Source organism: Choristoneura fumiferana, chromosome 2, assembly GCF_025370935.1.
Source record: "Choristoneura fumiferana chromosome 2, NRCan_CFum_1, whole genome shotgun sequence".
Lineage (NCBI taxonomy): Eukaryota > Metazoa > Arthropoda > Insecta > Lepidoptera > Tortricidae > Choristoneura > Choristoneura fumiferana.
In genome coordinates this window covers 11,977,516-12,004,759 of record NC_133473.1, presented here as the reverse complement: position 1 = coordinate 12,004,759, position 27,244 = coordinate 11,977,516, and the positions used below count along the sequence as shown (strand labels likewise).

General features: G+C 38.8%; 1 protein-coding gene across 1 annotated transcript; it reads right to left on the bottom strand.

The window, feature by feature from the left end:
- Positions 1–20: 20 nt before the first annotated feature.
- LOC141443671 (uncharacterized) lies at positions 21–27,168 on the bottom strand. Its single transcript, XM_074109015.1, is given in 30 exon segments — positions 21–193; positions 362–437; positions 2,565–3,871; positions 3,874–4,046; positions 4,769–4,866; positions 7,687–7,796; positions 8,218–8,335; positions 9,670–9,740; positions 9,818–9,908; positions 10,216–10,294; positions 12,810–12,892; positions 13,335–13,413; positions 13,493–13,575; positions 13,981–14,126; positions 14,441–14,551; positions 14,856–15,142; positions 15,269–15,365; positions 17,582–17,671; positions 18,421–18,526; positions 19,742–19,867; positions 20,191–20,394; positions 20,508–20,603; positions 20,718–20,870; positions 21,221–21,841; positions 22,004–22,153; positions 22,234–22,431; positions 22,667–22,773; positions 23,110–23,289; positions 26,080–26,185; positions 26,720–27,168. Coding segments are annotated over 30 exon segments (5,286 nt in total). The 5' UTR covers positions 26,855–27,168; the 3' UTR covers positions 21–188.
- Between the last annotated feature and the right edge of the window lie 76 nt (positions 27,169–27,244).

The following is a 27,244-nucleotide window of genomic DNA, read 5'->3' as shown; positions in this document are numbered from 1 at the left end:
TTTTGAAAAAAAAAAAACACTTCTTAAATAATATTTTACTTTATTGATCTAACCATTAAATACTTTTGAATTCAAATTTCTTACATACTCTAAAACAAAAACCAATCATGAGGATAGAATAAAATATAACATGGAACGCGGTAAAAATGAAACATACAGATTCGGAATTTCAACTGGAAGCTCGAGATTTAATCTGAAAAAGAAGAAATAATATTAATTTCCATTTATTTCATTTTTCTGTTTCAGATGCAGTGTGAAGATCTAATCTTGTGATTTTTAGTTTCAGGGTCACTCAAACTGGAAGCAAACATAAGTTTGAGGTTTGGGTGTTTGCTCCGCTTTTACATAATATTAACTTCACCTTTCTGTCTTTCAGATGATTCTCCCATATGCAGCCTTGTTGGCACGCGATCAAGCCCGAGCCATTCTGCTTCAGCCTTTAATGTAAATAGATCACACTGTTACGTACTTTACTTGACGTACAGATTTACTTTTCATATAACAATTCGAAACTGAATGTAATATAGTCTTTGTATCAGATTTATATTCCTTGTACTGTAACTGTGATATTATTATGTACCTGATTTTTGTAAATATACAGTTTAAAAGAAATTCATAGTTTCCATTTTCTCAATAAGAAAACTAATCCCCGTAGATTCCAAGACATACTCAAATTATATTGAGTAAAGTTCAACATGCAATCTTGATAAAATATTAAGAAGTGAAAATGCAGTTTCATGTATCAAGTTTATTATACTTCTTCACGATTACAGTTTTAATATATCAATGAATACACACGTGAGAAAGCGATTGGTATAAAAAGCACACGACAGTAAACCTATACGTAGTGCTAGAACAAACCAAATTATAAGTGTGTTATAGAAATAATGTTAAATAGTAATTTTATTGGGAGGCCTTTAAAAAAATGTAGTTCTAACGACTGCGTAATCGCTTCTAGCCCAACACCACATTGAATAAACATGTTGAAAAAATCTACCAAAATGGTATAAATAATGGGTCCTCCAAAACAGCGTTACAGCTTACCTATTATAATTAAAATGCAAATGATAATTTTAGCAACTGCGTATTTAAACGAAGTGGGGAAAAACCGGAATTAACTAAAAAACGACAGATAAGAATGGCAGTATGGCTTGGTATACACCTGCGGGTTGGCCCTGTGGGTTCGGCAGTATTTTTTTATCAACAAAACCGACTAAGCGATTACTGTACTTGATCTTAGGCTTATCCGGCCTAGTGTGCAAAGCAGTGGCTTTTTCCCCATACATCTATTCGATTTTATCGCCCGGCGGGGCCAATTTATCTCTGCACCAAACTTAAAGCAATCTTTTTCTAATAATTTTTTTATTTGTAAAATTGCTTTTACTTGGGACAAACGAGACTAGAACGCAGTTTTTTTTATGTAGCATACGAGAGGTATATGCCGGCTCGCTTATGTCTATAGCAACCTGAAGTAGCGAGAGGGAACGATCAAACATGTCTGCATTTTTTTGAATTCGCTTTTCAAATTACGGTCATTCTGAATTGACACATTGTTTTGGCAAGAATAATTTTCTGTGTTTACTCAATGCAACATAACTACAGTATTATGGTCTGTTTCTTAATCCGAGATACTAAAATGACTTTTCATGTGTTACCTGTTTTTTGCGTCTCATAAATAGTGATGTGCCACAACCGGTTATCACCGAAAGAATTTGTAGTACCTATGTTACATGTATAAAATATTAAGATATGAACGGATCCGAGACGTACTAACATGTAGGGCACTTAGGACATTCTAGAAAAGGTATAATGGGTCTAAATAAAAAGTGACCGTTTTGGAGATATTTCTACTTTTTATAGATGTTGATATTGAAGTTACAATTTCATTCTAAGTACGATCCGCCTCAATGCTTACCATAAAAACACACATTACCATAACACGAGAAAATGCACTGAACACATCCGATCACAATACGAGTAAAGTAACGAATGTCGAATACAAAAAACATGAACGACGTTGTGTGACATCTGGCCCTGTACTACGAAATGCAAAACTCGAACTTCGTATGTTGCCGACTCACTCTGACGCTTATCTCATTTGATACGAGAGTGAAAGGGACGGTGCGATACGAACTTTGTTTTTCCAGTTTTGTAGTAGCCCCTCTGTTATGTTTTTTTACGTTGGCACTAAGTGATGAACACTGTATTTTTTATTGATTTTATCACTATCGTAAAAGTGCATTTATATTTTCAAAATGGAAAGTAGAATATTGAATTTAATGAAATTGAAATTAAACTAATGTTTTTTTTGTTATCATAAAATATACGTTTTATCGATTATTTATATATCGGAAACCGAAATCATAGAGCAGGACTGTTCGTTTTATGCTGGCCACATTATTTTTACGTTTGACATTTCAGACTGTCATTTTAGTATCTAGGTTTCACAAATAAACCATAGTAAGGTTAAAAAGTAGTATAGTCTGATACCGTGCAGCTCAGTCACTTCTGCTAGCACAATTGATTAAAGGGAGGCACCTACAGTATAGCACCTGTTGTATTACCTCTGTGGGAGTAGCCTCCTCGGTGTCGACGACGTCCGGCAGCGCGTCGGCGGCGCGGTCGTCGCGCGGCTCCGCGCGGCACGTCTGGTCCGCCTCGGCCAGGTCGCCGTTGAGCATCTCCGAGCAGTTGATCAGATCGACCTTGCCCTCCCGGCTGGAGCGCGGGCTGCCGCCGTCGTCACGGTCGGCGCCGTCAACGTCCACACGCCACATGTCGTAGGGGCACGCGTTCAGCGGGTGCAGCTGCGGGTCGCTCGCGCTGAACAGGTTCAGCGCGCCGGCCACGTCCTGCAGCATGGACGACTCCGCCAGCTCGCCGGCCAGCTGCGCCGACTCGTCGCCGTCGCTCACGCCCGACACGACCAGCGGCAAGCTCTCGATTATGTCGTTCGACACGTTGCAGACTCGCATACCTTCGTATTTCGATAGGAAATCGAGGAGCCTCTTTTTGGAAATCTGGATCGGCCTGCCGTCCAGACCACCATTCGTGACCTGCGCGGCTAGAGCTTCTAAAAGTTCAGGGGTGCATATCTCGTCGCTTTTTAGGTATAAAAAGCGAACAATGCCGTTCTCGTACTGCATCGAGCTGGAGCACGCGCTCGGCGCGGGGAGCGTCGGCTCGTGCTCACCCGCGTCGGAGGTCGTCGTCACGGCGGCATCCAGCCGTTCGTCCTGCGGCAAGTCGTTCGTCTGACCGTCCAACATGGCGCCGTACTGAGATAGGACGTTCCGAATAGATTGTAAAACTCTCTGACGCAGAGGGTCGGAGCTGATCAACTGCAGCTCCTTGAACAGCTGAATGAGAAAATCCGGATGAGATTCGTTTACGCCGATAAGGGCGGTGACCTCCGAATAGACATTCTCCCGCAAAAGGTCGAAGAGTTTCGAGGCGGCCTTGTCCCTCACGTCGCGGCCGGTGGACGCTAGGTTGGGATTCTGCGCGTGCGAGGGCCCGGCGATGTTGATGTTAGATTGGGCGTAGTCGAGCGCGAGGTTGCGCCGGTTGGTAGAGTTCTTGGCGGGCAGCTTGGAGGAGGACTTCCTCTTGGTGTCGGCCGGCGTGTTGAGGTTGTTGGAGTGCGCCTGGATGATCTCCGGGATCGGGTCGGCGATGTTCAGGTTGCGGAAGGCGGCGTCGGGCCGGTGCAGGTTGAGGTTGGAGGCGGCGGCGGCGGGGGCGGGGGCGGGCGCGGCGGCGGCGGCGGCGGGGGGGTCGTCGGGCGGCGCGGGCGAGTCCACGTTGACGTTGAGCACGTCGGGCGCGGAGGAGAAGGACAGCGAGCGCTCGTAGAGGTTGCGGCGCGGGCTGGGGGCGTGCGGCGCGGGGGCGCGGGCTCGGTGTTCCGCTTGGGCGGCGGCGGCGCGCGCCGCAGCGCGTTGTGCGAGCGGGACGCCAGCGGGTGCGGCGGCGCGCCGCCCGGCAACAGGTGCCCGTCCGCGTTCGTTTTGCTGTTCGCAGATAGCAAATTCTGCCGGGAGTAACTGCAAACAATAGAAGAGCTGATGAGAACTGAGCGGCGATGCGCTCTCGTGTTAGCAAACGAACGCTCGATAAACGACAAGGCGGTTAGTAGGCGAGGTCGCCACGGAATCTCGAGAGCATTATGTAAAAAACCATGCGCTCTTAAAAAAAATACAAAACACTAGCTTCGGAAATGCACTCGCAAACGATGCTTTTAGGATTTTAAACAATTTTAATAAAATAAAACAGACTTCAAAGAACTTCCTTAGAGGTGGTATTTTTTATCAAATTTAAATGGGAACAAAATAAAATGTTGAATACCTACAACCGAATCGAGAAATTAATATTTTTTTGAAGTCGGTTGTAGAACTGCGAAACCTATAAAAAGGTACGCTAATTAATCACATAAATAAATACATAAGCTTAGATGTTACTGAAGCTTTAGCCAAACAAAATCCAATAAGGGTTACATAATTGAACACAATTCTCACCCTTTATTGATGAAAACAAAACAATATTACATTATGACTACATTTCGATATAAATTAGGTATAGTTATGCTACGTAACGTTTGTTATGTATCATAGCTAGTATCTGAAAAGAGAAAAATAATTATCACAAATTTCCTTAAAAAAAAGTTTATAAAACTAGAAAAATTAATAAGTATAAGCTTTTATAACTATAAATAGATACGTTAGATATGCTAAATTTTAAATCGATTGAGTAACTAAAATAATGTTACCTTCGGAAGTTATCCCAGTAGTTGTTTGCCCGGTTCCCGGGAGGCACTTGGTTGTTCAACGTATGGGAAGCTGTCTCCGCCCGCCAACGTTCTTCAAGCTGTAAAATAGCATTTTTTTTATTATAAATAAACCTCTAAACTAACTACATCCTTTTACCTCAGTCCTTCATTACCCCCTGTTGTGCTTGTGGCAGCGAAGGAGCAGGATAAAATGACGAAGTTTATTAACAGAACTAACGCTTGAATCTACCTATCAAATCTTTAGATCTCTTGTTTTTCCGCGCAATATCTTCCGCATATGGAACGATATGAAAATGCGTTGCCAGTTTAGAGGACTAAGATAGAATACCTCATGTACCAGTGATTTCACCGCTTGTCTTACTTTCTACGCCGAAACTCAACCGCTTAAGCACTGCCCGACCGAGAACAAGTTCCGTGCTGGGGTTCCGTACCCAAAGGGTGCCAACGGGACCCTATTACTGAGACTTCGCTGTCTGTCTGTCTGTCCGCCTGTCTGTCTGTCCGTCTGTCACAGGGCTCTATCTCTTAAGCCATAAAAGTTACACTTGAAATTTTCACAGATTATGTATTACTGTGGCCGCTATAACAACAAATACTAAAAATAAAGTAGTTACAAATTAAAGCGGGTCGTAATACAAGAAACGTGTTTTTAACAGCGTTTTTCGACCGAGTCGCCTAGCAACGACTAGCTATTTCGTTTGAATATTTACCTTTTAAGTTTGCAATTTTATAAAAGCTTCGATAATATAATATAATGACTGTCTGATTGTGTGGTTTATTCGTTTTTGTGCAAAATTAATAAAGCAATTTATGAACCACAAACCTCAATGAAGCCAACTTTGATAAAGCGCTCGCCAAATCCACACCGTATAATCACTATGTTTACCTATTGTTTTTTACACTTAAAAAATCATACTAAGTATTTAACACTATTTACAAGGTTTATAATACAGTTTAAAATTTATTGACACTAGTCGAGCTTCTTATTATTTAATTACACAACATACGAAGTCCGCTGAATTTCCCGCAAATGAACCAAGCCGACAGCTATTTTTTTTCCTGCCGCGGGCATTGCTAGAGTCTATTCAGCCTCCGACAGGGCGACAGCCAACGAGGATGAGAATTTAAATCGTTCTTTATTCAAAATACATGCACCTAGTGCTTACATTTTGGTGATATGTTTTTATTAACTTGTAATGTAATTGTAACTAGTTATGTTTGTTCGGGTGGAATTAACATTTCAACTTAAATTTGAAGTGGATATCTTCAACAAATTGAGCTAAAATTTTGCATGCATGTAAAAATCCGATGACAATGCAATATTATTATGACGTAGAGCTGATCTGATGATGAAGTTAGATGTTGGCCATAGGAACTCTGTAATAAAACGACACGACCGCATCGATTTTGGTCTCATTTGATTCGTCTTGACGACTACCTACTTTGGTAACCAGGGGCAAAAAGTACTGAACTAGTGGTTTTTAAAACATTGTACGGAGGTGCGAAACCCTTCATGCACGAGTCGCTCGCACTCTCACTTGGCCGACTTTTTATATTGTTTTAAATCAGTGCTGTGAGCCGATACATCAAGGTCGGCTGGACGCATTTGGATGAAATTGGGTACGTAGATAGCTAACGTCTGGAATAATACATAGGCTTCTTTTTATCTCTATATTCCCACGGGATAGAAAGAAAGAAGACATTTATTTACTAACGGGAATAGGGATAAAATCTCGAAATAATAACTGCTGGGTTTAGAATCATGAAATTTGGTAGCTGGACATCTGGAACACATAGGCCAGTTTTTATCCCAATATTCACACGGGATATGGATAAAATCTCGAAATAACTACCACTGGGCTTAGAGTCATGAAATTTGGTATGTACCTAGGTAGCTGAATGTCGGGAATAACACACAATTTACTTTTTATCCCGATATTCCCCCGGGATAGGGATACAATCTTGAAATTTCAACCGCTGGGTTTAGAGTAATTAAATTTTGGACAGTTGTTCTTAACATTATCACAGGGCGGCCACGCCGTACAAAATACGCGTTCTTGAATCTACATAGGCACGACGATGTCTGTACACGCGTCGATGTGTGCGTAAGCTGCACAGGGCTGACTATTGCAAAACCGTATAGTACTATAAGTGCTACCAATAACATTTAAAGGTACTCATAATGTAGGTATGGCTTAGATATGTGCAAATAAATGTAATCTAACGATGTAATCTTATCTATTTTGAGGGATTTCTGACAAAACAGAATAAGTGCATTTTTTTTAAAGTTACATACATAGGCATACTCAATGTTTTCTGCTTTATTTATCTAGCAAAACCGTATAAAAATAAATATTGTGCACTTATCCGGTTCTGCCAGAATATCCTCGATTTATTTAAACCTGCTTAAAATGTGTCTGGTTGCGTTTTTTAAGCATTATTATTTTCAATTACAATAGATATACACTTACGTCTACAAACATAAAACAATCATTCGGTAGGTAGTTATTTCATGTATTAATCGCGTTAATTTCAGAAATCACTATTTATTTAGAAAAAGGAAGTAGGTAGGGTACCGTTACGATTTCGCAAAATGATTGCTCCCGAACTTAGTGCCGTGCGGCCGACATACATTGAGTTGCGCACCCGACTGCTATCCTGCGGTTTTCCTGCAATGTGCGCTTGAGGGGTGGGGTAACTCGAACCGGTGCGGGGCGGAGCGTGGCCATTCTGTACGTTAGTACTATTATATATTCTGTGACATTACCTCAATGAACACCACGATCTAAATTTTGGGAATTCCCAGGAGAATTTTGTAAAATCCCGAAATTTCAATTATAACTACCAGATCGAATAATTTAAGCGTGCAAAGCCTCTAGTTATTAAATAAGTCTTACGTGAGTGAGCTGGTCCCGGAGCTGGTGTATCTCTCGCTGTTGCATCGCCAGCTGCTGCCAGCACCACGCGCCCCAGAAACCGCAGCCACAACTGCACCCGCCAACCATGCCTGACAATATCATAACCATTATTATAACCAGTCAGTGTCGTAGCTATCGAGAGCTAGGCGGTGCCGTGTCTCGGGGCCTCCCACTCAGGGGACCCTCGGACCCTAACCAGCAGTTTGGACTCCACAGAAAACCAGCGTTACTGCACATAATGTGCGGCAACACATGCTGAGTGGAGACCCTTTTTGGTATCCTGCCGTGTCACCAAGTAACTTAGTTTTAGTGCTAGTTTTAGTCTTATCTATTTTATTATTGTAAGGTGGTGGTACTTATGGAGCCAAAATAAATCTTTCTTTCTTTCAGTAGAAGTAAAGACCAAAAAGAACTCAAAACCAAAAATGTCTCCATTTGCTCCCACCTAACCTAAATGTAACAAATTCTTTACTATCAACAATGAAAAGATATGCAAGTACATAGACTAACCGTATGGCATCATCATGTTCATGGGCATGGATGGAGGAAAAGCCATTTGCGGCGTCCCCAACAACCGCTCCATGGTCTGCGAATGGCTGTTCTGTGTGAACTGGTTCGTGCGCATATCCTGAAACATTGCTTTTTCTCAGAGATGGCAATGAAAATCTAATACAGCCCTATTTTTAGGATTCCGTAGCCAAAATGGCAAAAACGGAACCCTTATAGTTTCGCCATGTCTGTCTGTTTGTCTGTCCGTCCGCGGCTTTGCTCTGGGACTATCAATGCTAGAAAGCTGTAATTTTGCACGAATATATATGTAAACTATGCCAACAAAATGGTATAATAAAAAAAATTTTTTTTTTCTTTACAGTACCTCCCATAGACGTAAAGTAAAGTATTTTTTTTTCTCATCTAATCTTGTAGTGTGGGGCATCGTTGGTTAGGTCTTTTAAAACCATTAGGGGTTGCTAAAACGATTTTCCAATTCAGTGATTTGTTTGCAAAATATTCAACTTTGAAGTGCAAATTTTCATTAAAATCGAGCGTCCCCCCCTCTAAAATCTAAGCCGGTGGGTGGAAACATTTGTAAAAATTCAGGATGGAAGTAAGTATATCAAACTTACAAGGAAAACTATAACGGTTAAGTTTTCTTGAGAATTAAGTAGTTTAAGAGTAAATAGCAGCCTAAAGTATAAAATATACCTAAACTTGGAATATTCCGTACAAAATACGAAATCCTTAGAAAAATATTACTTAATTTTTTTGTAATGGCTACGGATCCATATTTCGGACGTGTCCGACACGCTCTTGGCCGGTTTTTTTTTGTAATATCACTAAAGAATTAACTACCGAACTTTGAAAAAATATGTACTTAAGAAAACGTATTTACAATAATAAAAAAAAACACTTAAGATTACTTTTCCGAATAAAAACGTCGTATAAAATTATAACAAAAAATTTAAGCGACTCCAAAAAACGATGAAAATTTTCTAACAGTGAAGGCAGTGTCTCAGCACGAGCCAGTAGAGCTGGGCTGGGCCTGTATACTATTTATTGGGCATCTATCACTTCTGCTGTCTTGTGCTGATTCACTCTTGACTTCAATCTCGTAGAAAAATATAATCATAATGTTTTGGAATTGGTTAAATTTTTTATTATAATTTTCTTACCGCTATTCATTATAACTAATCTAAGTTACAATAGCTTAATCTCAACTGCTTGCATTATTTTATTATGGATAATTCAAAAACTTCTGTTTTCTAGTAGATTTTGATCAAATCTACATGAGAAGCACCAGATTTCAAATAAAAAAATAATCATCCAAATCGGATCACATAGAAAAAAGTTCTGAAGTAACACACCAAAAAACCAATGAAACAGAATCTCCTCCTTATTTGAAGTCGGTTGGTGGATTGTTGGGGACTTTTGTGGGTTACAAGTTAGAGTTTAAGTCTTATTTACCTGATTAATTTTATTATTATTCCAGTATGGCGGTGGTAGATGTGGATATGGCATGTTGATAGGATTTTCAACTGTAACAAGTGAGAATTATAAACAGTTGCTCAAATAATAATAAATAAGTGATTCTATGTTGGAAAATTGTACTCACTATTTTGTGAAATTGGCGGAACCATATTAACATTTGATGGCTCGACTCTTGGTTCGTGCCTCATTGAGTGGCTAGAATTTGTTTGTGGTACCTGAAAAGAAATAATGTCGTTATTTATTAACGTAAGATAAGGAGTAACTTTGGCCATTGAGATTATATTATTCCAGTTTGTATTATTGCATTGAAATTATGACACATTGCCATAGCATTTGGACCGCACTTGCACTGACCGATCACGCTTTAGTGTTTTTATGGTGATTTTCATATGGCCCTAAGTTACCCTTTATTGGGTCAAAGTACTTCGGTCAGTCTTGGAATGACACTGATGATTTCAATTGAACTTATGACGTTATGATACACACAATTACTTTAATCTAATAAAATAAGTGATATCTTACGTTGTTATCTTCGGATAACCGGTCCTGAGGTTGCCTCCGTCGGGCGCGACTCCTTTGGTTAGATTTTGTTCTGGATGCGCTGTCATGCAACAATAATAAAATGAAATACTTAGTCAAATCTTTAATATACAATTAGGTACTTATAAGTCTCGAAACTAGAGTCGAATTGAATCCATACTAATATTATAAATGCGAAATTGTGTGTGTTTGTATGTTTGTCCCTCTTTCACGTCGAAATGGAGTGATGGATCGAAGTGATTTTTGGCATAGAGATAGTTTATGGACCAGATTGACATAAGCTACTTTTTATCCCGGAAAAATGGACAGTTCCCGAGGGAACAGGGCGCGATAACCGAACTCCACGCGGGCGAAGCCGCGGGCAAAAGCTAGTAATAAATAAAAATAACACACACAGCTAAATATATCCGAAGACTACTAGCCGACTAGGCAAAAAGCCGACTAATTGTAAAGCCGATCACAATTTCGTGAAAAGCTGATTTGGGCGCAAATCGCAACCGACGCCTGTTCTCGGATGTGTATTATTTTATTTCTAGATTTTTGTTTTTGTATCTATTAAAGCCGTTCATTAAAGTGAAAGAGCTACATGTCCGGCATCCGAAAAGGCTATAAACCGTAGACCACATACATGCGTTGCGGCAGGTTATACAGAAGACCGAAGAGTATGACATTTGTAAACTAGAGAAAGCCTTCGATTCGATCGAGACTTGGGCTGTGCTGCAGTTGCCAAGTTGACTACCGGTATATTGAAGTCGGCTGGGCAGCGTTCGGAAAGCTTCGCAGTGTCTTTTCTTCCAAATTATCGCAGTGTTTGAAGTCAAAAGTCTTTGACCAATGTGTGTTGCCGTGATGACTTACGGATTGAGACGTGGTCGCTAACGATCCTCATGAGGAAGCTCAAAGTCACTCAGAGGGCTATGCACGGGGTTTCTCTGCGGGATAGAATCCGAAATGATGATATCCGCAGTAAAACTAAGGTTACCGACATAGCCCGAAGAATTGCGAAACTGAAGTGGCAGTGGGCAGAGCACATAGCTCGCAGAACTGATGGCCGATAGGGTTTCACGAATGGCGTCCGCGGACCGGGAGACGAGGTCAATTAGACCATGAAAAGTCGAGTAGGTATAACTAATGACAAAATAAAATTAATAGCTCCCTCTGTGTACCTATACCTACACGTAAATATTCGTACCCGGATAGTCGGCGCTTTTTGCCGAGCCGACTAGTCGCCGACTACGAAAGATAACTAGTCGCGACTAGTCGGCACATCTCTACTAAATATATCCGAAGACTACTGATGGCAAAAAGGCACTAAATGTATTGTAAAAAAAAACTTTATTGATTTTTTATCGTTCGTATTAGTAGTCATCATCATCATCTGTCTATATTCGCCGCACAGGCTTCCTCTCAGAATGAGAGGGCTTGGGGCGTAGTTCAAATGCGGGCCCAGTGCACATCGAGGACTTCGCATACACTATCGCAGGTGTGCTGGTTTCCTCACAATGTTTTCCTTCACCATAAAGCTCATGGTGAATTTGAAATGTAATTTCGTACATAAATTCCGAAAAGCTCAGAGTTGCCATCCCGGATTCGAACCCACGACCTGAGTGATTATAAGACAGACCAGCAGGGCCCTGGACCGCTAAAGTTACAAAGTGCAACATCACCATCATCATCATCAGCCTACAGTAGTCAACTGCTGGACATAGGACAACACTCTGTCTTCAGCCCTACGCATCCATCCGCCGCCAGCGACCCTTTTAAGGTCGTCCGTCCACCGTGCCTCAGGACGCCCTACACTACGTTTTCCCGTCGGTGGTCTCCATTCGAGGACTCGTCTACTCCACCGATCATCGGTCCTGCGACAGACGTGGCCAGCCCAACGCCACTTCAGCAAACTAATTCTTTGAGCAACGTCGCTGACTTTCGTTTTTTGAAGAATATTGTGTTTCTGGATTTTACCCTTCAAAGAAACCCCTAGCATTGCTCTCTCCGTAGCTCGCTGAGCGGCCCCGAATTTGTGGATTAGCCCCGCAGTCAAGGTCCACGTTTCGGCTCCGTAGGTTAAAACTGGCAGGACGCACTGGTTGAAGACTTTCGTTTTTAGGCACTGAGGGATGTCTGACGACAAGATATGCCGAAGTTTCCCGAAAGTGCTACAATCCTGTATAACCCGGCCGGTAATGCCGGTGCCGGTTGCGGTCGAGACGGCTGGATCCTGGGGCTCAGAGGCTCGTGAGTTGTTTAGAGAGTTAGGCCATCGATTGTGGGATAGGGGATGCGCCTCGCTCTGACTCGTATTTGGTGCAACAGGTCTCCATTGCCATTCAACTGGGTAATGCTCTGGTATTATGGGGACGTTTGAGCCGGGTACGATGCAGTGGGAAGGGTTTTAGGCTAGTTTTCATGACGAAGCATGTTGCGGATGAATCCTACATTAACTTTTCATACAAAAAGTCACTATTATGAAGAATTGTAGCAGTGGTAACTTTTGTGTTATAGGAAGCAGGTTACCACAATTTTTTTTACCTATGAAGTCTATAATGCGCTTAAAGTAAAGTACATAAAATATTTACCTATCACTGTCGCTGCAGTAGGCGCTGCCAAGTTGCGAAGGGATGGTATTGACGGAACGAGCACCGAGCGCGCTATCGCCGCCCTGCGGACACGCCTGACCATTTATTTAATAACTACATTCATCTACGTAGACGACATGCTATAAATAATGTATAATGAGTGACGAAACCGTTAATCAACCCTTTAGCCAATGAAATTATATCAAAGATAAGTAGAGACATCATCTCTCATATATCTTAAAGTTTTGCCCCACATATTTCAGATGAGTTTATGGTAGCAAACAAACAAATACTGCGTGCCAGAGCACTGAAGAAGACTTCAACTGCTTGCTCGCCGAAGTGGAAGTTAGTAGATACAACAAAAAAAAAAACAGACAAACAAGCTCTTAGGACTGTTTCGGGCAGTTGATCGATTAGGCGTTACGGATATTTATCACTGGCTAGCCTCTGAACACAAATAGCCCATTCACTACACCAAAAACGTATATTACGCTATTAAATTGAATTCATATCTATTCTACATACCCTAAAGTTGTCAGTATCTCTTGAGTTTTGCGAGTCTAGAAGTATTTGCTCCGATCGGGAATCCGGCTCTTCTTGTTCGCTGCAAATACATTAAATAATTAAGAATAAATTATCATATAAAGGAATACATTTACAGTTTACAGTGAGAAACATCTTACCTATTGTAGGACTGATTCACAACGGAGGCTGTGCGCGAGTCAGCGGCCACTTTCTGTGCTTCTGCGCTGGCGCATAAAACTTTCTGTAATTGAATAAGAATAACATTATTTAACACAGGTCAACCTAAATAAAAGTATGTTTTCTCAAGTCGACATCACAAACCGAGAGTGTCAAGCGACCCTGTACAAGATGTATCTACGGCGGTTGGATATCGAACGATGCAAAACGCACGTAAGACCGATCTTTATAGAGGCTTGAATTATGTTTAGCAGTGGAAATTCAGACACTAGGAAGAAATAGTACATTACTGTCGAGGCCGGGTAACAGCAATTCGTGGATGAGTAGACTTTGACAGACGAAGCGTAGCTGAGTTCGTCAATAAATACGAATCCACGAATTGCCATTTCCGCTGAGGCATGTATAGTGCTTTTCTCCAATATTTTTAATGCGAGGAAATAAAGAAAAATCGTCACTACAAAGACAATACCTCCTTATTGAGCAGCTTGTCGAGCTCGCGTTGTTTGTCGGCAAGCAACGCGCGCAGCTGCATCTGTCGCCGCTCAGCGGGCCCAGCGCAGCCCCAGCTGCCACTGGAGGGCTGCTCGTTCACCTTCTTCTGCTTACGACTCGATTCTGCTAATAACAGGGGTTTTACCAGTTTGGTCATACAAAATTAACCAAAGCGGAAAAGTAAAAAAAAAAAAAACATTTTATTTTGGAGCACGGACAAAATGACAAAGTTGCAAACCAAGACAAACCATGTTAAACTACGCGAACTTACAATGGCACTAAAGTTTAAGTTTATTGACGAAAGGAAATAACTTTAAAATGCAAAGGGACTACCAGCGTCTGTTAACAAAGTAAACTAGTGTCATTTTATTCCAATAAAAATAAGACTTTGTTTGGTGGTTAGTGGATACCTATGTAGCAGTTAAGTTGGTACTTACCCTTATTAGAAATCAAATCCTTGATCCGCGCGCGTTCACCGACGATCTTCTCAGTCTCCATACGGAGCTCTTGAGCTAGCTCTTGCAACGAAGCTATATTCGTCTCGTGACCTAAAAAAATAAAGTAAAACATTGATAAATTAAAAATATGATTGTTTTTTTGGAATCTTTCTGTATTTTTTATTTCAACTCCAAATTTTTGTTACTTTTACGGTCATCTCGTAAAACCCATATGGAAAATACAAACTGAAATATAGATGCACAGAAAAACTAGAAAAATAAGACCAGCGCTGGGAATCGAACCCAGGTCCTCGGCATTCGGCTGGACAGCGGTTCAATAGTTCAGAGTAAGTACAGATGTAAAAATTAGTAACTGAAATCGTTTAAATCTATAAGATTATGAAGGAAACTTTACTCATTTGCTGCGGATGATGCTGTACATGCTGTTGCGAGTGTTGTTGCGGATGCTGTTGCGAGTGTTGCGGATGCTGTTGCGAGTGTTGATGTGAGTGTTGCGGGTGAGGCTGCAAGTGCTGTTGCATGTGTTGTTGCGACTGCTGCAGGTGTTGCTGACTCTGTTGCAAGTGCTGTTGCGAATGTTGTTCGTTGGTGAACTTGTGTCGCTGCGGCAGAGAGTTGCGGACGCGGCATACGCTGCCTTCGTTGGACCAGCCGCCGATACTACCACCGCCCTCGGATTTGCTACAAAGAAGTGGTAAAAATATATTTTTATATATGATTGGAATCTGGGCTTGATAATTATAAAATGAAAATAAGATATCTATCTATTAAATAGGATTTTCATTAATAAAAATAAAAAGTCCTTACTTGTCATGTACGTTAGAATGACTTGGCATCTGAAACGAATCGTCATGTGCTCCAGAGAGATGATCAGATTCATAGTTTTCGACTGAACGCATAAGATCTGAAAAGAAAAACGTTGTGTCATAAGAGTTACAGGAACGTATTGTAATTGTATTGTATTGTAAAACTCTTTATTGTACATAAAAACACATGAAAATAACAGAACACAGGATAATAAGATGTACAAAGGCGAACTTATCCCATACGATAACGTAATAAGATATTTATAAATTTATCGAGTAATATAAAAAAGTGACGTTTTCAACCGGTGTGCCGCGATTGCCACGAAGTGTATGCTGCATTGAAATCATGAATAGCTATTTTAATGAAAAAACAGTACGGAAACAACTGGCGCGTGGCGTCTGCGATTCGTACCTTAAGGTGTCAACGAGACCCTATTAATAAGCCTCCGCTGTCTGTTACGTTATACGTATTTTGGGTATACTGTACGGAACCCTCTACGCGCCAGTTCGACTCGCACTTGACTATTTTTACTGGTGTGCCGTGAAACTTTGATGAACGAAAAGTTTGCCGTTAAAACCAAAAGGTTGAAAACGCCTGGCCTAGGTCATATACAATTGGGATGCACCAAAAAAAAATAACCTATTCTTTTTATTTTATTTTTGTAAAGAATAGGATATTTTAAGATACCGTTTTCATTGTTTTTGAATTTGGATGAGTATTTAATTTTTTTATATTTTTTTACGAAATACGCTGGATGACGTCACAGTGAGACAGCCACGTTCGATTGCCTAGAAAAATCCAGGTCGTACATAACATAATCAGTGGCATAAACAATTTGACAATAATTCAAGCAGGGCTTAGGGTCCTAAATGGCCATGACAAATAGTTTTATTTATTTCTCTTCTTTTAATTTTGATTATTCCTATGTTTGTTTAATGGTGTGATAATAAATAGATATTTTTATTTAAATCTGATATTTAAATTATTTTGTATTTACTTGTGACGTAGTAATTTAATAATTTAATTTGTAAAAATACATTGGAAATACTCGTATACATTTCGGACTTTACGATAAATGACAACTGTTTAAAGCCAGGTGCGCATCATGTGATTAAAGTTCTATCTTAGTCACTCTTTGCTATTATAAGCAGGATAGCAACATTTCAAACTGTCAATTTGCTTAAGAGTGTAGACCTGCGTTATAACTGCCTTTGTGACGAGACACTGCAGGGGTCAAATGAGGGTCATTACTTAAATTTTGTTTATTTAATTCAGTTTATCACATTTTTGGAATCTGATTTCTGAAAACGCTTCACAAAGCCTATTTCTTCAAATGGTTTTCGATTTATTATATGTTGGCAAAAATTGGGACATCCTAGGCATGGGTCGTTACGTGATTTGAGGGAAACGAAACGAAACTGGTGACAAGAATCACGTCACTGGTTACTAAAACCAGTGATTTTAGTAACCAATTTCTTTCATTGTACGTACGCGGTGCGGTGACGAGTTTTGTGACTGTCACTGTAACTGAGTATTTAAAGTAATTAGTAATAAGCTATTGAGCTATGTATGACGTTATTTTTGAATTTTTTTATTTTTGTAATGTCTTTGTACTGCTTTTGTTGATCAATAAAGAATATTTGTATTGTTATTTAGCACATATCAATTACTTCATGATGGCTAATTCAAACTTTAAGTTCTGTAACTGTAACTGATACAAATACTTTATTCAGGCTTAGGACTGACTGCATTAAACAAATATAGATTCGTCCTTACCTTACCATACTGCAATACAAATAATATTTAAATTCATGTAAGGCGCCAACCAAACTCTTACAGCGGCAAGGGTAAGCGGCTATAATTTTTACTCCATTCCATGCCATTCGTTCCGTTCGTTACGTGTATAACGTTGAAACGTAAATCGCATCACCACAAACAAAGTAGCGTTGTTATAAAAATCACCACTTGTCGCAAGAGTGAAACGTGAAACCATGCCATTCGTTTCGTTCCGTTCGTGACGTCTATGACGTTGAAACGAAACTCGCATCACCACAAAAGAAGCTCATTTTAGCAGGTGGTGCAATTTACAGTAGATTAAGAGCAATATCAAGAATACATAAAACGAGCTATTCATACAATACACATACACAAAAAATCTAAACAGATAGATAGGTAGATATATTACAACATATAAATAAGCTAACTATAACATTCATACGCAAGGTGATAGATCCTTCCTAATCATAGACTTACAGATAGGCAAGGACTTTTTGCAGGGAGTCATTAGGTCTTACTTTTAGTCCTAGGTCTTACCTTTAGTCTTTTGCAAGGCCGTTTTAATTGCTTTGATTTCCATAAGTTTAAAAGGATCCTCATTTTTGATATTCCCACCTGACTTGTTGCCTGTAACATACATTTAAACTTAATACACATATAGTTAGCATATCACAGAAAATATTAGTAGAAGATCCGTTTAAGAACGACCGTCACCGAGCTGGTTAATAAATATATAGCATATGGGTTATCTAAAACATTTCAGTCTGGGATTAGATTAATAAATAACTAAACAAAATTTTTTTTAATGTTTTGGTTAACCTGTCCTCTCCCAGAGGCACAAATTTGTGCCCAAATTCCTTTGATCCTGTTATCCTGGGAGATGACAGATTAATAGACAAATTCCATACCAATCGAAAGTAGGAAGTCCATAGAATATGCAAACGTTAGGCTGTTTTTTTTTCCCGTCACTACTCTCGGGCAGGCAGGAATAAACATGTTAATAGATATATTTATTGACATATTAAATTCAATTTAAAATACGTTTCATCCATTAACCAGCTCGATGAATGTCGTTCTTAAACGGATCTTAGACTATATTAATTTATGCACGCACAAAGGCATTGACACGAATGGAGAACGTGATAGCGTGATTAGTAAGGCACCCCTGTGCTTGTAGAATAAAAAAATGAAAATTATTTATTTACATTTTCTTTTCAAATCATACTCGTATGTCAGATGTGTCAGACTAACAGCTAAAGATAAAGTTAATTCGAACAAGTGAAAAAACACGCAAAACAGCCGAAAAAGTACGCAAAAAGAGGGAATTAGCTGGCACGGAGCGTTGAGAGAACAAATATGTAAAAAAATATATTTACACTTAAGTGAAGGTTCTTCATCCCCGCTGTCTTCTCCGGAGCTGGAGTACGTGTTGTTAGAGCTTCCAAGGTGTGTCGCCATTTGGAGCTTTTGAAATTCTGATACCTGGACATGTAAGATTATAACACAATTATTGTTTAATTCTGAAAAAAAAACATGGTTGTGAAGACAGAAAAGGCATGGAGTTCCTGTCAAACGATCTAGTCAAAGACACATAAATTCTTTTGTAATGTTTTTTATTCTGGAATATGGAACAACCCGTAACCGACCGGACTGTCGTAATTTGGCGGTAAGGAAAACTCTTTAATTGTTTTAAATTAATTGATGCTACTTCAAAATCTGATATTTGTTTCTGTTAATTAGAAAGTTTATTCCTATTGATATAAAAAGTTTCAAGCGTTTCTAAATTTTACAGTTAATGGGGAATCTCATGAACTGTAAAATTATAACGTCTTAAACTTTCGTGATTTTCACTCAATCAAAATACCAGTCAAAATACCACCAACGGGACTTATCACGCCAACACATACGAGTAATATTTACCTCGACGTTACGGCAACATTACAGTGGCCGGCCGTGTTCACGAGTAGACTGATTGTACCGACTGATATTTTTATCTTTATCTTTGTAGTTGTGGTAGTTCCTATATCGGACAGACGAAAAGAACAATAGCTGAGAGGGTCAAGGAACATATTGCAGCTGCTAAAAATCGCCAGGTAAATAAGTCAACCATAGCCGAGCATTTGTTGGAGTCAGGAGTTCAGTGGTTTGGAGCTTCACAATTCCAAAATTCTGTCCACGGAACGTCAATTCTACTCAAGAAGGTACGTGAAGCAGTTGAAATAAAAAAAACATAAGAATTTCAACCGGGACGATGGATATGGAATCCTGTTATTAATAAGTGTCGGCGTCAGGATGAATGTTCTGAGGAACGAGCGGACGTTGTAAGTGTTGTGTGTCGGTTTGATGGGGTGACAAATAAAAATGACCAAGTGCGGGTAGTTCGTGATACGTGTGTCGGTACTATTGGTGATCAAGTGCGGGTAGTTCGAAGGACTCGCCCTGCTAGGCAGACTTGACACCCCACACTTCAGTCTACTCGTGACCACGGCCACTGTAATGTTGCCGAAACGTCGAGGTAAATATTACTCGTGTGTGTTAGCGTGATAAGTCCCGTTGGTGGTATTTTGACTATAACTGTCAAATAAGATATTAGTTGTTTCGAAATAAATTGTAGTCAATTGAGCTGGCTACTAACAAGTGACCTCATAGTTCTATATCCTATTCAAATATCCTAGAGGTAAGAAGAAGAGTAGTTACGAGATTCTCCATGTGCTGTTTCTTGAGCTGCAATTCTCGCAGTTTAGCCTGCAGCATACGCCCGCGCTCAGAGAGCAGCGCGTCGTCTTCCTCGGCGTCACTGTCGCGGGCGCCACCTCCCGCCTCCTGACAAAAGGTCACATGGTGGTTAAAAATAATCGCCCGCTTAGTTACGGCAAGCCTATATAGTATGGGGGAGGCATGACCGGGTACGTATTATAATGTATAAATTAAAAATAATTGCTAAAAACTATTGCTTAAAACATGAACATTAATAAAACATTATGAAACCGATTCCGATAAAAAAATATGTGGGACCACCTGGAAGACATCCCGTCGAACGATAAAATATTTTTTTCGAAAACTATTACTAGACACTATTGCTAGACCATATTAATAGACGTAAAAAAACACTATCAAATTATCTCCATTTAAAAAAAATGGTTTACCTCACTGCTAGCAATATTCGCATCACGGTGCGAGAACCGATCGTCCTGGCTGTTGGAGTGAGCGGAATGGCCGTGCTCGCTGTTCGCGTTACTAGAAGTGTTGGGTGCTTGCAAAGCTTCCGTGGAGTGTGGCAGAGTAGTCGCCACACCAATCTGATTCGCGGCGTACATTCGATGGTTGTAGTTACCGTTCATTGGATGACTCTGAAAAAACAAGCTACTTTAACAAAGTGGTAACTGGAACTTACAATTGGATGGAATCTTCTTTAGGGAAGAAAAATTTGATTTTTTATTGTCCTGACAAAAATGTTTTGTACCTGCATGCCACCAAAATTATCAAGAGAAGTTGATGGGAGTGCTTCCTGTGATTGCCTTTCTCTATTCATTTCCTCCAATTGTTGCTTTGCTTCCTCCTATAAACCAACAATTAAGGTATACATGTATGACCACAATTTCAGGTTGATTTGTAGATACCTACATACTACAAGCAAAATAGGAGTTCAAACCCAAACTCAGACGGTTGTTACCTGGTATTTAAGCAACCTTTTCTGTTGCTGTTTCAATGCAGTTAACCGGCGTTGAGACAACTCCATTTTATTTTTTATCTCATTCTGCCACAACTCATTCTCACTGTAAGCCGAGCCATTACTCTGCACTGACACTGGCCGGACGACTATCTCCTGCCAACACACAATTACAGAAAATTAACGAAAAAGCATTGAAAGTAAAATACAACATTACAAATATAAACATTTCTCTCAGTTACAGCTGGCAGTGTCAAGAAAAACTAGGTAAGCTCTGTTAGAAGGGCTAAACTAAGCTAATACTCAAAATCGTTAGACTCTAGGCTAGGAAGCAAACATTTTTCACACGATTGACAGTTACAAATGATTGTTGGTGATTATGAAAGGAATAGTAATAGAGATGGTTATTTTCTGGTTTGAGTTTTTACATCCAACACATGCTATGGATTGTTCCAATTCATGACAGAGTAAACACACTTTTACAGCAAACATCAACAGTCAGAAACCTGATCTTCAATGTTACTGGAATTACAGTTTTTATTTTTCATTTCCTCTATTAGCGCTACTTTTTCTACGCATGAGATAATATTTTTACGTAACACCTCGTTTAAGTGGCGATCGTGTGTTTTACTTTCGTTGTCTCCATAAGGAATGCTTTCGATTTCTATTATTTCCAAAGTATTATTATCATCTGGTTTACGCTTGTCGCAGATGAGCTCCAATATTGGCTGCGCGGAGTCGGATGTCGCGCCGCAAACGTCGCTCGCATCCTGGTTTGCTAGGGCCTCCTGAGAGTTCTTAGCACAGTGTAAACTCTTATTCAACTGTTCATTCTCTAAATTGGTAACTTTTTTAAGATTTTTTGTACATGAAACACCAGTATCTATGATGCTTTTCTCACAGCATGTTTCATCTTCACTGATATTCATCTCAGGAACAATTCCTGTGGCATCACCTGCGGGATCTGCTGGTGCCGCCTGAGCTCCGCTATCTGCTTCTTCAGCAGGCACTTCAACATTATCAGGTTCCTCAGTCAGCACTTTCTCTAATTTTGTCTCACTCTCCTTTAATTTCATTACCATCTCTACCAGTTCATCATATTCTTCTTTTGTATGCTCAATAAAAGCCTAAATTAGAAATTTAATCAAATAAATTGGCTTATGTGTATACTACTTTTAAGTGTAAACAATATTGTATCTACTGCTCTAATATTGTAGCACTGGCAGAAGCCAAGACGAATTAACCTTTACATTAGGCTTTAAGTTACAATCAGCTAATAATTATCTTACCTCATCTTCAGAATTGCGCATGGTGTCAACAAGTGATGAAGTAACCCTTATATACTCCCGTATTTGTCCTAATCGCCGTTCAACCGCCGCAGTGTCAGGACATGCCGCCACTATTGCTTCACCTAAAGCTCTAGCGGATTCTCTGTGAACCTAAAGACATGGTTAAACTTACCTACTGTTGTTACAATTGCGATTGTTTGCTACAGCAAGGCTTTAACGCAAATACTTACATGATTATTCTCATTGAGATTGTTCAGGCTGCCTTGCCCCTGATCATACATGTTGTTTATAAGATTAACAGTCTTTGTTCCTGACCTAGAATTGGATACTGGTACGGTGGCGTTGTTATTACTCGTGTGGTTACCGTCAAAATTGTTACGAGTGGGATTCAAATTATTCGTCAAATTCTTTCTATTTTGATTTGGTGCCTGAAATACGAGTCACATGTTTATTAGCATGAACTAATACATCTATTACTTTTGAATTTAATACTAATTTTATCGGAAACCAGAATTAATATATAATTAATTGGACAGCATGTTGTTGAACAGATGTCACTCACACAATACAGGTTAATACCACACGTAAAGGGTATGGACTTAAGGTATGGTAATTTTAAATACAATGTAAATGGCACAATATACTGACTTGATTTACACTTACATTAAATGGTTGGGACATATTTGCTGTCAATGCATTAGGTGTGGTGGGGTTGACGATCATAACAGCGGCAGCTGCATGATTGACATGATTGGAGTGAGGAACTAAACCTATGGAAAAAATGAATAATGCTAAATATTATATGAATCAACATTTGAACTGAAAGGAAAGAGATCCGATGTTACATGTAATATTGACCAGGTTTTTTTTCAATCCACCAATACAGGTTGCATAGGATTATTCCTTTCAACTGTGGAATCATAAACAATATAAACGATATAAACTATAGCCAATTACGGCCATCAGAAAAGAAATGGCTTACCCAAGTTTTTCTCCAATTTAAAAGAGATTGTAAATGAATAAAGCGTAAAAAAATTAATTGTGCTTTGGAATTCGACAACTTGTTTTCTGATGGCCTTATTTGTTTTATATGATGTAAAAGCTACCATTTTGCATTTGATGTGCGTAAGGGTGTAAAGTGTGTCCGGTCATAGAGGAGCCGGCGACGTCGTCATGTTGGTCGTTTGTTAGGTTCTCGCGATTCTGCACATTGAGGGGCAAAGCCCGTGGCTGGGGTCTCACCGGAACAAACCTCCCAAACCCACTCTCAAATGATACTGAATTGTCTAAAATAATATTAGTTTTTATTAGTAGAATTAATATGGCATTGCACATTATATACAAATCATGCAAGAACACTAGGTTATTTTTCATTTTCATAAAAAAATCTAGTTATTTTCACACTTAGGATTAAATAGTTTAAGTTTTATTTTGTAAATGATTATACAAAACATAAATACAAAAATAAACTGCAGTAATTAACATTATGTTAAACATATTACATGTGTGTATTAAACATTTTTTTTTACAAATCAGGGAATATTAGCATTACTTAGGTAACTATTGAATAAATCACCAAAATTTTTATTTTTACTTATTAGTTTAGTGTATAAAGCCTTATGTGATAGTAATTTATAAAGGGTATGATTTTATTGATCACCTAATAAATGCGTTTTCGATAATATTTGTTCCTAAAATGTCATCTAAATTTAATCACCAAATAATATTAAAACATTACCTAAATATTATTTAAAAATTACTCGGAAATAATATTGATCATCAAATAATTATATTGGGTTCCAAAATTAATAGATGTGTCACTAAAACTGAATCACCAAACAATATAGAAATGGCTTAATAAGAAAATAATAGAATTTAATTAAAAAATAATATTGATCATCAAATAATTGAACTGAAATTTGACAATAATGATATACAATGAATGAAATAATAATAATAATATCTTCTCACAAATTACACCAATTGACTCAGCCCCAAACTAAGCAATACATACGAGGGGCGTTCAATAAATTCTTGGTATTGATATATTTTAAAAATCTTTAGTTATTTTTTTAATACTGGCCGCTAAGTATCTTTCATTGACAGTTTCAAAAAGTAAAATTCAAACTGGTAACTTCTTTTGTTTCTCTGCAACAGCGGAATAAACGTGATCACTCACTATGAACGATTTTGCAATGTTTAATAAATTAGAGCACCGAGCCGTAATAAAATTCTTGACAAAACAGGGGAAAAATCAAAAGACCATAAAAGAAGAAATTGATTCTGTAAACCGTGAGTCTGCTCCTTCTTTATCTACGATCCAGAAGTGGTCTAGTGAATTTAAGCAGGGGAGGGAGAGCATCAAAGACGACCCTAGAGCTGGTTGGCCTGTCGAGGCAACTTCACCAGAAAATGTCAAAGTGGAGAAAATAATATTGGAAGATGGTTGAGTGAAGGTGAAATCCATAGCACAAAGGACCAATCTTTCTATTGGTACTGTGCATGGTGATGGTATTATACATGACCACCTCAATATGTCAAAAGTAAGTGCAAGATGGATGCCGCGAAGGCTTTCGCCGCTTCAGAAAGATACGCGTGTAGCTTGTTGTTCTGACTTTATTGAGATGTGCGGTAAAAATCCTGATGAGGTACTTCAAAGAATTGTTAACGGAGACGGAGATGTCAACCTGGGTTCATCATTATGATCCTGAGAGTAAGCAAGAATCCATGCAGTAAATTAAACATTAAAGGAACACCTCAACCCAAGAAGTTCAAGGTCATGCCTTCAGCTGGTAAGGTCATGGCCACAATATTCTGGGATTGTGAAGGAATATTGCTGATTGATTTTAAATTAAAGGCTGTAAATATTACCACTTACCAGGGAGTACTACACTAACATTCTACACCAATTAAAGGAAGCAATCAAAGAGAAGAGGAGAGGAAAGTTAAGCAAGGGAGTTCTGCTGCTGCATGACAACGCCCCGGTGCATACTGCTCGTATTGCCAGGGCCGCTGCTATTGAATCTGGGTTCGAAACTATTACTCATCCACCGTATAGTCCCAATTTAGCTCCTAGCAACTTTTTTTGTTTCCCAATCTCAAAAGAGATTTTTGAGGAAAACGATTTTCTGACGATGAAGCACTGAAGGCAGCAGTTCAGTTCATTTTGACACCAAAGACGAAAAATATTTTTATGAGGGTTTAAAAAAAAAGACCGATCTAATAAGTGTAAACATAAGGGGGGAATATATTGAAAAATAAAAAATAAACTTACTTTCACATTCTTTTGTTTTCATTGTTATACCGAGAAATATTGAAACGCCCCTCGTACATATATACTTAAATACATACAAACATCTTAGTTTTAGTAGTTATTGGAGCCAAAACAAACTTTTCTTTCTTTCTTTCTTTCATCCACTACTACAAACATTTCATTTTCATCATACAAGTATTAGCAAAAAATGTTTGGTTCTGGCACTTCGCCGGCCGCGGCACGCTCGCTTCGCTCGCTAGGCTCGCGCACTGAGGGTCGCAGTTCTACCTAACACTCCTCCTCGCTTCGCTCGTCGTCGTACCTAACCAGACCTACCTTAGTAGAATAGGTAAAGCATTGAATTAAGGAACTGATCTATTTATTAGGTGGCAGATCCATTATTTTGGTGATCGAATTTTGATGATCAAACTATAATTTAGGATACAGGTTTACATTAATCTGATGACATACTTAGAGACAGATTTGATTAATTTGATGACCAATTTATTTCTTAGGAATAGATATAATAATTAGGGTATTGCAGTTTAATGACAAATCTAAATTTAAGTGACAGAAAATATAGTTCCCAAATATAGTTTCTGTTTAAACCTGAATTACCTATTTAAGATATTGGATACTGCATTTATCTTTAACTATAAGTAAATGTTGTTTTATTACTTATGGATATGCTTAATTACATGTTTAAATTTAAGAATTAGTTTTAAGGGACAAGTGAAACATGACACTCGGGGTTTTTTAAAAACCAAAACAGAGATTTGTACTAAAGGCACAATCACTACTTAGAAGTTTACATATAACTTACCTAAATCAGTCAGCTCTTGGTCAGATGTATTATTTGTCTGCTTTCTTGTTTGGTTATAATTAGTTCTTGTGTTATATTCCGAAACAGGTACCCAATCCAGGGACGTCTAAAAAAAAGGAAAGTTAATTATTGCTCATATCATATTATCAGCTCACATCTGCTACTTATAAACATATTGTTTTTTTTTACTATTTCATTTTACTTTCAATAACATAATTATTTTTATCTCAGAGAAAACAATACTTTGACACACTTTTTGCTTACGAAATTTTGAAAAACAACCACCCATAAAGAATAATGGACATCAAAAAATAAAACACAAAGTTTTAAGATAGCTATAAGTATGAAATCTTGTTAAAAAAATACAAATAATTAAAAAACTCTGGAGCATGTACTGAATGAGTGGCACACTATGCGAGTTGGTAGTGAGCCAATATAATAATGTTTCTCCTGAATGTCTAAAAATAAAAGCTGTGGGTACATGTGCTCTCAGTAGTAACTTCACACCACAACACCATACTGAAGCCAGGCACAATGAATCTGACTTGATAGAATACAAAATAACAAACATCACCGTAGGAAACTGATTAATTTAATTTGGTAGATCCAACTTATATTTTTAAATGTATTTATAGCCTACCGTGACTAGATTTGAAGCCATGTCTCTCCTTGTGGGGGTCACAGCCTCCTGAGGCACATTGCAGTTGTTTCGTGCTTTTGTCTTGGGTATCGTGCCCGTGTGACTTGGATGGCGCTCGTTGTTACCAGGAGCCATAACAATTGTAATCTATGTCAGCTGAGCGCATCAAGTGTCCATAAATAATTAAAAAACTTAAGAATAGGCCGGCAATATGATTTGCGAAAGTACAGTCTTTTGAAGAAGCCATTTAAACATCATTTTCAAGTACAACTTTAAACGACACTTTTTCCAAGACTAGCTATTGAAATACTATAAAACTTACAAAAATAAGTTAAATACTCTAGATGTTTCAGAACACAAAAAACTAAATGACTGTAATGTACAATTTTTTGAGCGAACAATATAATAAGTATAACAATCAATCAATCAACGACGACGGCACCTTGCTTAAGGATGTTCATTCAATATCGATAACAAACAACTAAACGTCTTTTTGAAGTTTTTTCTTATTTATGAAAGTGATCA